Source organism: Chiloscyllium plagiosum, chromosome 3, assembly GCF_004010195.1.
Source record: "Chiloscyllium plagiosum isolate BGI_BamShark_2017 chromosome 3, ASM401019v2, whole genome shotgun sequence".
Taxonomy (NCBI): Eukaryota; Metazoa; Chordata; class Chondrichthyes; order Orectolobiformes; family Hemiscylliidae; genus Chiloscyllium; species Chiloscyllium plagiosum.
This window is the reverse complement of record NC_057712.1, coordinates 137,163,121-137,173,301: the sequence shown is the minus strand read 5'-3', so window position 1 is coordinate 137,173,301 and position 10,181 is coordinate 137,163,121. Positions and strand designations below refer to the sequence as shown.

Here is a 10,181-nt window from a genome sequence, read left to right as displayed (position 1 = left end):
CATGACCTGGGTCTCTGGATTAACAGTCCAGCGATCATTGCATGAGGCCATTGCCTACCCTAATTACTATCCAATAACAACATCATAATAAAGTAGGAGATTTGGTTAGTAAGTTGGCAGATGACACCAAACTTGGAGATGTAGTGGATAGCGAAGAGGGTTCCCTCAGATTACAACAGGTTCTGGACCAGGTGGGCCAATGGGCTGAGAAGTGGCAGATGGAGTTTAATTCAGATAAATGCGAGGTGCTGCATTTTGGGAAAGCAAATCTTAGCAGGACTTATACACTTAATGGATCAGTGGTGCTGGAAGAGCACAGCAATTCAGGCAGCATTCGAGGACAGGCAAAATCGACACCCGTACCAATCAACCAAACCGCCCGTGGCCCAACTTTTCAACTCCCCCTCCCACTCTGCCGAGGATATGGAGGTGCTGGGCCTCCTCGGTCAAATATGGAACATGTTGCCTGAGAGGGTAGCTTATCTCTCCATGCTTCAGGCTCTCTGCCTTTATTCCTGATGAAGGGCTTTTGCCCGAAACGTCGATTTTGCCTGTCCTCGGATGCTGCCTGAATTGCTGTGCTCTTCCAGCACCACTGATCCAGAATCTGGTTTCCAGTCATTGTTTTTACCTTATACACTTAATGGTAAGGTCCGAGGGAGTGTTGCTGAACAAAGAGACCTTGGAGTGTACGTTCATAGCTCCTCGAAAACAAAGTCCCAAATAGAGAGGATAGTGAAGAAGGCGCTTGGTTTGTTTGCTTTTATTGGTCAGTGCAATCAATATAGGAGCTGGGAGGTCAAGTTGCAGCTGTATAGGATATTGGTTAGGCCACTGTTGGAATATTGCATGCAATTCTGGTCTCCTTCCTATCGGAAGGACGTTGTGAAACTTGAAAGGGTTCAGAAAAGATTTACAAGGATGTTGCCAGGGTTTGAGCTATGGGGACAGGCTGAACAGGCTGGAGCTGTTTTCCCGAGAGCATCGGAGGCTGAGGATTTTATAGAGATTTATAAAATCATGAGGGACATGGAAAAGATAAATAGACAAAGTCTTTTCTCTGGGGTGGGGGAGTCCAGAACTAGAGGGCATAGGTTTAGGGTGAGAGGGGAAAGATAAAAGAGACCTAAGGGGTAACTTTTTCATGCAGAGGGTGGTACGCGTATGGAATGAGCTGCCAGAGGATGTGGTGGGGGCTGTACAATTACAGCAATTAAATGGAATTTGGATGGGTATATAAATAGGAAAGATTTGGAGGGATATGTGCCAGGTGTTGGCAGGTGAGACTAGATTGAGTTGGGATATCTGGTCGGCATGGACAGGTTGGACCGAAGGGTCTGATTCTGGGCTGTACATCTCTGAATCTATCCAATTCCTTTTTGAATGTACCTTCACCACACTCCTGCCAGTGCATTCTGGGTCTTACCCACTCACTGTGTGAAACTGTTACACAGTGTCACCACTGTTCTTTTCCAATCAGCTTAAACCTGTGTCCTTTGTTTCTCAATGGGAACAAGTTTTGCCGGTCTACACCAACCACACCCCTCATGATTTTGAGCACCTCAATCAATTTTCTTCCCAACATCCCTCCCTCTAAGGAGAACACAGCCAGCTTCTCCAGCCTCTGTAAATGAAACTCTTCACACTGGAACCATTCCCATCAATCCTTTCTGTCTGCTTTAGAAAGCTTTCACAACCTTGACAAGATGTGCTTCCTAGACTGGATGCAATATACTAACCACAGCTGAGCCAGTGTTTTAATCAAATTGAATATAATTGCTGTCCTTTTATACTTTATTTCCTTGTTAATAAAGCCTAGGATACTGTTTTCCTTTTGTGCAAACCCATTTGGTTCACTAATGTTCTTTAGGGAAGAAAATACCATTCCTACCTGGTCTGTGCTACATATGATTCTCAACTCCCAGCAATGTGGTGGCACTGGACTACCATCTGGGTAATTAGGGATGGGCAATACAGTAAATGGTGGGCTTAGAGTCATAGAGATGAACAGCACAGAAACAGCCCCTTCGGTCCAACCTGTCCCTGCCAACCAGATATTCCAACCTAATCTAGTCCCACCTGCCAGCACCCAGCCCATATCCCTCCAAACCCTTCCTATTCATATACCCATCCAGATTCCTCTTAAATGTTGCAATTGTACCAGCCTCCATCACATCCTCTGGCAGCTCATTCCATACACGTACCACACTCTGTGAAAAAGTCACCCCTTAGGTCTCTTTTATATCTGTCCCCTCTCACCCTAAATCTATGCCCTCTAGTTCTGGAATCCACCACTCCAAGGAAGAGACTTTGTCTATTTATACTTGGTACTAATGCACCTCTCCCATGAAAGAATAAATTTAAAAATGCTTTATTAACCACTCTCTGAACCTGTCTATCACAACTACCTCACATTTCACCAAAACTTCTAAATGTGAGCACGTATCCACTCGATCCCAGAGCAATCTGTGCTGTCACATTGTCATCACAATTCCAAATTGAGACACAATTTTAACATTGAACATAAATAACGATGAGCATCTGGGGAAAACACAACTGACTTTCACATTTGGACCCAAATGTTTTCAGGTTCTAATCAGTAATTTTCAAAGATGTAAAACTAAAAGGAGAGGGTGAAATGCAGCAACAACCTTGTTTGCATGTTCCCCGTACCTGGGTGTGAAATTCAGAAGGCTGGATTAAACCACGGTACACTGCTCTGCAGTCTCTTTGTGTAAGACAGCAACCAATTCTCCGCACTGCAGACAACACTTCCCATCTTCTGGAATGTTCCGCAGCCCAGTTTAATTGCTGTTGACAGCAGATTTCCAAAAACAACACGGAACCACTGACTGGGAGGGGGGATGGGATGGGAGGGGAGGGTAAGAAAGGGAGGAGTGGAAACGGATGGGGAGAAAGGGGGAAGGGGAAGACGGGGGATGGTGAGGGGTATGGGGAACAGTGATGGGGAGGAAAGGGAGGGGGATGGGGAGTATTCTGTCAGGAAGATTTCTGTACCCAGCTGAAGCAGCGAGAGGGAGTAAGAGAAAGACTGAATGTGAAAGCTCCGACACTCAGTTTGAGGCAGTCACAGAGAACCAAGACAAGCGACCGTCTCACAGACACAATACAACATGCACTCTAGGAGAAAGTGAGGACTGCAGATGGTGGAGATCAGAGTCAAGAGTGTGGTGCTGGGAAAACACAGCAGATCAGGCTCTGACAGGGAAAAAACAACAGACAGGCAGCAGCATTCAACCAGCACCTACAGCAGAGAGAGACTCTTTATCTGTAGCCCCTGCTACCCCTACCCCCAGTCCTGAAGGGTTATACCCGAACCATTGCCTTCTCCACCTCCTGATGCTGCCTGCCTTGCTGTGTTCTTCAAGCTTCCTGCTTGTCTAATTCAGTACATGAAGCTCCATATAGCAATTCCTGTAACCCTGGCACAAACATGTACAGCATACATTCAATGTCGAGATTCTAAGAATAACTTTTCAGTCAAAATGTAGGAGTAACATTTAGTCGAGCCTGAAGTACATTCTCTCAGGTGACCTCCCTAGCACAGAGTTGCCTGGTCACAGACTGTTCCTGCTAATTCTGTCCTGGCCTTGGTGTGAAAGCTTATCTCAAGCTCAAATACAACACCAGCTTGGCCAAGGCAGGGTCTGCCTCAGACACGGGACAGGGACAGGAATAAGATCCGAAGGAATAAGAATAAATCATTCACTCCTTCAAGCCTCTTCCTTTAAAAAGTTTATGCCCTGTTTTCTACTCATTTCCATATTCTTTAGCATCAAAAAAATCTGTTGATTAATTGATCTCGTCCTTAAATGATTCAGCACTGGAACAGGACAGAAGATTCCAAACACTCACAATCTTCTTCCTGCTTTCCAGACTCTCACCATGTAAACGGAACCTGCCTTTCCCCTTTCGTACTAATCATATTCAATCGACCATGTTCATGGTCATGCAGTTAAGCTCCTGATAACCGTTTATAGCAACTAACAATGCTCCATATTTCTCATCTAGCTTTATATTTGCAGCAAACATCACCACAGGACACACAATCCCTTCCCCCACCCTTTGTTACCATGCAGGTAAATTGATGAGGCCTGGTACTGATCAGTGCAGTATCCCGTAAAATGCAAAATGCTAACCTGAGCACGTCCCGTTCACTTCCACTGTCTGCTTTGTGCCTGTTAGCAAATTCTCAATCCATATTCATATATTACCCCATCTCATCAGCAGGACTTCAGAAACTAACCCTTCAGCTGGCACCTTATCAATGTTTTGTGAAATTACAACACTTGTTCCTCAAATCTATCCAATTACATGGTAGGCTGCTCTGGAAGGTTAGATCCATGGAATCCAGGGAGAGCCGACAAATTGGATCCACAATTGGTTTGATGGTGGGACGCAGAGGGTAATCGTGGAAGGATGCTTGTTGGACTGGAGGCTTGTGACTAGGGGAGTGCCTCAGGAGTCGGTGCTGGGCCCATTGCTGTGTGTTATCGATATCAATGATTTGGATGAGAATGTCCAAGGCATGATTAGTAAGTTTACAGATGACACTAAAATAGGCGGGATCATGGACAGTGAGGAAGGTTATCAGAAATTGCAGCAGGACCTTGATCAGCTGGGGAAGTGGGCTGAGACATGGCAAATAGAGTTTAATATCAATAAGTGTGAGGCCGTGCATTTTGGGAAGTCAAGTCAAAGTAGGAGTTTCATGGTGAATGGTCGGGCCTTAAGGAGTGCAGTGGAACAGAGGGACCTGGGGGTTCAGGTGCACTGTTCTCTGAAAGTGGAGTCCCAGGTAGACAGGGCAGTGAACAAGGCTTTGGGCACACTGGCCTTCATCAGTCAGGGCACTGAGTATAGGAGTTGGGAAGTTATGTTGCAGTTGTACAGGACGTTGGTGAGGCCGCACTTGGAGTATCGTGTTCAGTGTTGGTCACCTTGCTACAGGAAGGATGTTATTAAACTGGAAAGAGTGCAGAAGGAATTTACCAGGATGTTGCCAGGACTCAGTGGTCTGAGTTATAGGGAGCGGTTGGACAAGCTAGGATTTTTTTCCTTAGAGCATAGGAGACTGAGGGGGGGCCTTCTAGGGCTGTATAAGATCATGAGAGGCAGGGACGGGGTGAATGCACTCAGTCTATTTCCCAGGGTTGGGAAATCGAGGACTAGAGGGTAATCGTGGAAGGATGCTTGTTGGACTGGAGGCTTGTGACTAGGAATGCACTCAGTCTATTTCCCAGGGTTGGGAAATCGAGGACTAGAGGCATCAGTTTAAGGTTCGAGGGTAAAGAATAAAAGGGAATCTGAGGGGCAACTTTTTTACCCAGAGGGTGGTGCGCATATGGAATGAGCTGCCAGAGGATGTGGGTGAGGCGGATACATTAACAACATTTAAAAGGCATTTAGACAAATACACGGATAGGAAAGGATTCGTAAGATTGGGCCAAGTGCAGGGAAATGGGGTTAGAGTGGATGGACATTCTGGTCAGCATGGAGCAGTTTGACTCTGTGCTGTATGACCCTATGACCCTACCTAGTTCCAACCTGAAAAACACCTTAAATTTCTCAAATGTAATTTGTACCATAACTACATGTGTTGACAATACCAAGACACATAGAAAAGCAAGCTGTTTATCCACTTGTGACATGGGCATTGCTGGCTGCACCAGTAGTTATTGTCTATCCCTAGTCACCTTTATTGGTTGCAATCTTGGGTTGGGCTAAGTACACCCACAACGTTAGTGACCCAGTGACACTGAAGAAATGCCGATATATTTCCAAGTGAGGATAATGAGTGGCTTGGAGGGGAACCTGCAGGGGGTGGGGTTCCCATGTATCTGCTGCCCTTGTCCTTTTGGGTGAAAGTGGTCGTGGGTTTGGAAAGTGCTGTCTGAGGATCTTTGGTGAATTTCTGTAGTGCATCTGTGGATAGTACACACTGCTGCTACTGAGCGTTGATGGGGGAGGGAGTGGATGTTTGTGGATGTGGTGTCAAGTTCCTTGAATGTTGTTGTACCTGCAACCATCCAGGGAAGTGCGGAGTCAGGAAGCGAGTTACTCACTGCAGGATTTCTAGCCTCTGACTTGCTTTTGAAACCACAGTATTTAGATGGCTAGTCCAGTTCATATTCTGACAAATAGTAAGTTGAGAAAGTGAGGTGCTGCATTTTGAAAAGGCAAATCAGGGACTTATACCCTTCATGGTAAGGTCTGAGGGAGTGTTGCTGAACAAAGAGACCTTGGAGTGCAGGTTCATAGTTCCTTGAAAACTGAGTCATAGATAGATAGGATAGTGAAGGTGTTAGGTATGCTTGCCTTTATTGGTCAGTGCATTGAGTACAGGAGTTGGGAGGTTGTGTTGTGACTGTACAGAACATTCGTTAGGCCACTATTGGAATACTGTGCGCAATTCTGGTCTCCCTAATATAGGAAAGATGTTGTGAAACTTGAAAGGGTTCAGAAAGGATTTACAAGGATGTTACCAGAGTTGGAGGGTTTGAGCTATAGGGAGAGGCTGAATAAGCTGGGGCTACTTTCCCTGGAGTGTTGGAGGCTGAGGGGTGACCTTAAATAGGTTTATAAAATCATGAGGGGTATGGATAGGGTAAATAAACAAGGTCTTTTCCTTGGGGTGGGGTGGGGAAAAAAAAGAGTCATGATCTAGAGGGCATAGGTTTAGGATGAGGGGGTAAAGATATAAAAGAGACCCAAGGGGCAACATTTTCACACAGAGGGTGGTATGTGTATGGAATGAGCTGCCAGAGGAAGTGATGGCAGTTGGTACAATTACAGCATTTAAAAGGCATCTGGATGGGTATATGAATAGGAAAGGTTTAGAGATATGGGCCAAATACTGCCAAACGGGACTAGATTAATTTTGGATATCTGGTCAGCATGGATGAGTTGGACTGAAGGGTAGGTTTCTGTGCTGTACATCTGTATGACACAAAGGGCGTACAAAGAAATATAGACAGCTTAAAAGAATGGACCAGTGTCTGGCTGATGGGAGGATAATATGAGGTTTCCCTCAAATGGATAGAAAAAAAACATAAAAGCAGGAGATTATTGAAATAGAGAGACTGCAGAACGTAGCAGCATACAGAGTTCTAACCGTCCTGGTATGTAATTCACAAAAACACCGTGCAGGAACAGGAGCAAGTGAGGAAGGCAAATAGAATGTTGGCTTTGATTGCATGGGAAATGGATAATGAGAGCCTTGCTATAACTGTACAGGGCATTGGTGAGCCTACACCTGCAGTACCGAATACAGTCCTTGGAAGCAGTTCAAGGAAGGTTCATTCAGGGATGAAGGGCTGTCTACTGAGATAAAGTTGAGAAGGTTGTGCCAATATTCATTGGAAGTTAGTAGAATGAGAGATGATCTTATTTCAACAGAAGATCCTAAGGGGGTTTGACAGGGTGGATGTTTCCCCCGGGGGAAATCTACAACTAGGCAATCTAGATTAAATATAAGTGGTCTCCCATGTCAGAAATTCACCAAACTTCCTTAGGCAGTACCTTCCAAACCCACAACCACTACCATCTGGAAGGACAAGGGCAGTAGACAGATGGGAACAAGGAAGCAGCAGGACTGGAAACTCAACATTCTGGAATATTGAATTCCAGGTAGGTCGGGGAGGGTGTAACAGAGGAGGTGGTGTCACATCAGTAATTAAGGAGTCATTTACTGCAGTGAGGTTTTTGAATCAGGGTTTGTAGGTAGAGTTTAGGATCAAACAGGAAGCAGTCACATTTTTATAAGTGTATTATAGACACCGTCACAGAGTCAGAGAGTCTTAGAGCATGTAAACTGACCCTTCGGTTCAACTGAACCGTGCTGAGGACAATCCACTGAGGGGTGTAAACAATATTAGCATAATTATATTAGGGGAATTTCACCTGATGCACTTTATATGGCATGTCCAATCTGTATAGCACACAGAACAATCCTTTTCACTGTGTCTCGGTACACCTGACAACAATAAATCAAACTCAAGAGTGAAATGTAGGAGCAACAAGCCCAGAGAAACCTGATCTTCAGAACTGGATAAAAAGAAAAAGAGAGCCAAGAAGGGAGCAAAACAATGGAGGGTCCAGAGGAGTAGAGAAAGTGCAGGGCAAACTCAAAAAAGCAACGATGAGAGCAAAGAGGAGGCATGAGAAAACACTGATACGTAAGATTAGGGAGAATTTCAAGATATTCTTTAAGTATATCAGGGGAAGAGGATAACCAGGGAATGAGGAGGGTCTGTTATGGACCAAGGGAGTAATCTGTGCTTGGAGCCACAGGACATTGGTACGGTTTTAAACAAATACTTGACATCTGGCTTTACTCGACAGGAAGAGGAGGGGGATGTAGGTACAGAATTGGAGAAGGGGGACAGAGGATCTTGAACAATTTGACGTTGGGAGTGAGGAGGTTTTGGAGTTTTTGGCAAGTTAAAAGTGGATAGGTTCCCCAGGTTTGGATCAATTGTATCCCAGGCTACTGTGGGAGGCGAGGGATGAAATTCCAGGGGCCTTGACCCAAATTTCAAATCCTCTTTGGGAGCTGTTAGAAGGGCTCAAAGGTAGGAGACTGAGGGTGGTGGAGGGTTGTTTTTCAGACTGGAGGCTTCTGACCAGTGGTGTACCATAAAGATTGGGAGACCTGATTTAAATATCCAGGAGTAATCAGTGTTTCAGAATGACAGACAGGAAGGAAAAGAAGGTAATGTATCTTTGCTGGTAAAGGGTGGGATCAGTGATGCAGTGAGAAATGATATAGACACTGGAGATCAGGCTGTTGAATCTGTCAGTGTAGAAATAAGAAATGTCAAGGGACAGAAGTAGGAGTAATCCGTGGGTTGTCAAATAGTAGTCCCATAACGTGGGACAGTAAAAACTATCAATATCCTCCTGTAATCTGAAACCTTCTTCCTCATTGTCAACCACCAGGCCAATCTCTATGTCATCCACAAACTAACTTACCGTCTCCTCCTGCCAATATTTGTACGTGGTTTATGTATATCAAGTACAATAAGGTACTCCTTGGGCCACCCCTGCACACTGGGCTCCAGTCACACAAACCCGCTGTCTCCTGTCTCTGAGACAATTCTGGATCCCATCAGTTGTCCCTGTGGGACCTTGTCAAAGGCCTCACTCAAATCCAGATAAACTGCACCATCTGCTCTCTCCTCATCCACAAACCTGGCCGCCGCCTCCTTCTCAAAAAGGTTCCGCCAGATTTGTTAGGTATGACAGAGCCAGCCTGACGGGGCTTTACCAAACCTTGCGTCTCTATTAACGAAGATACACAATGACAGGAGCATTACAGCACACCAGACCATTCGGCCCATCCTGTCCGTGCCAGCCCCCCCCCCCCCCCGCACACACACAATTATTTATCTAAACGATTATTCAATCCGCTCCTGAATCCGGTGGTTTTCTGCCAACCTTCTCCTCAAAGGGATCAGGTCATTCCCCTCCGCTCACAGCCCCCAGCCCCCGGCCCCCGGCCTTACCGCCGGCGCTCTCCTCCTCCTCCTCCTCCTTGTTGTTGTTGTTGTCGTCTCTCCCGGAATCAAAGATGGCAGCCCGCCCCAGCATCCCCCGCGGCCAGCTGACGTCAGGTGGGCGGGGCCACGGGGGAAACCTGACGTCAGCTGGTGTCGCCGGAAGTGACGGCGTGAGGCCGCGACAACAGGCGGACGGTAAGTCAGTGAGTAGGGGATGGGGAAGGGGCTCGGGGTGTGAGTGTGATTGAGGGGGGAATGTCAGGGGTCACTGCGGAGGTCACCCAGGGTCAGGGGTCATTTATTTGCTTGGACACAGGCTGATCAACAGAAAGCAGAGAGTCAGGGTCAGGCTCAGGCTCAGGCTAGCTGTCAGGGTCAGGGTCAGGGTCAGGGTCAGGCTAGCTGTCAGGGTCAGGGTCAGGGTCATTTATTTGCTTGGACACAGGCTGATCAACAGAAAGCAGAGAGTCAGGGCCAGGCTCAGGCTCAGGCTAGCTGTCAGGGTCAGGGTCAGGGTCAGGGTCAGGCTAGCTGTCAGGGTCAGGGTCAGGGTCAGGGTCAGGGTCAGGCTAGCTGCCAGGGTCAGGGTCAGGGTCAGGGTCAGGGTCAGGCTAGCTGCCAGGGTCAGGGTCAGGGTCAGGCTAGCTGCCAGGCTAGCTG

At 46.6% G+C, this 10,181-nt stretch overlaps 2 protein-coding genes across 2 annotated transcripts in view; one reads left to right on the top strand and one right to left on the bottom strand.

The window, feature by feature from the left end:
- Window positions 1–2,864, bottom strand: part of LOC122540242 (kinesin light chain 1-like) — a 75,259-nt gene extending 72,395 nt beyond the window's left edge. The window contains exon 1 of the mRNA XM_043675661.1: window positions 2,674–2,864. The gene's annotated coding sequence lies outside the window, so the exon portion shown is untranslated. The remainder of the gene's footprint in view (window positions 1–2,673) is intronic.
- A 5,297-nt stretch (window positions 2,865–8,161) lies between these two features.
- mrpl2 (mitochondrial ribosomal protein L2) overlaps window positions 8,162–10,181 on the top strand; it is an 18,420-nt gene continuing 16,400 nt past the window's right edge. The window contains exons 1-2 of the mRNA XM_043675648.1: window positions 8,162–8,198; window positions 9,501–9,716. Of these exons, the coding sequence (XP_043531583.1) occupies window positions 8,162–8,198; window positions 9,501–9,716 (253 nt within the window). The remainder of the gene's footprint in view (window positions 8,199–9,500; window positions 9,717–10,181) is intronic.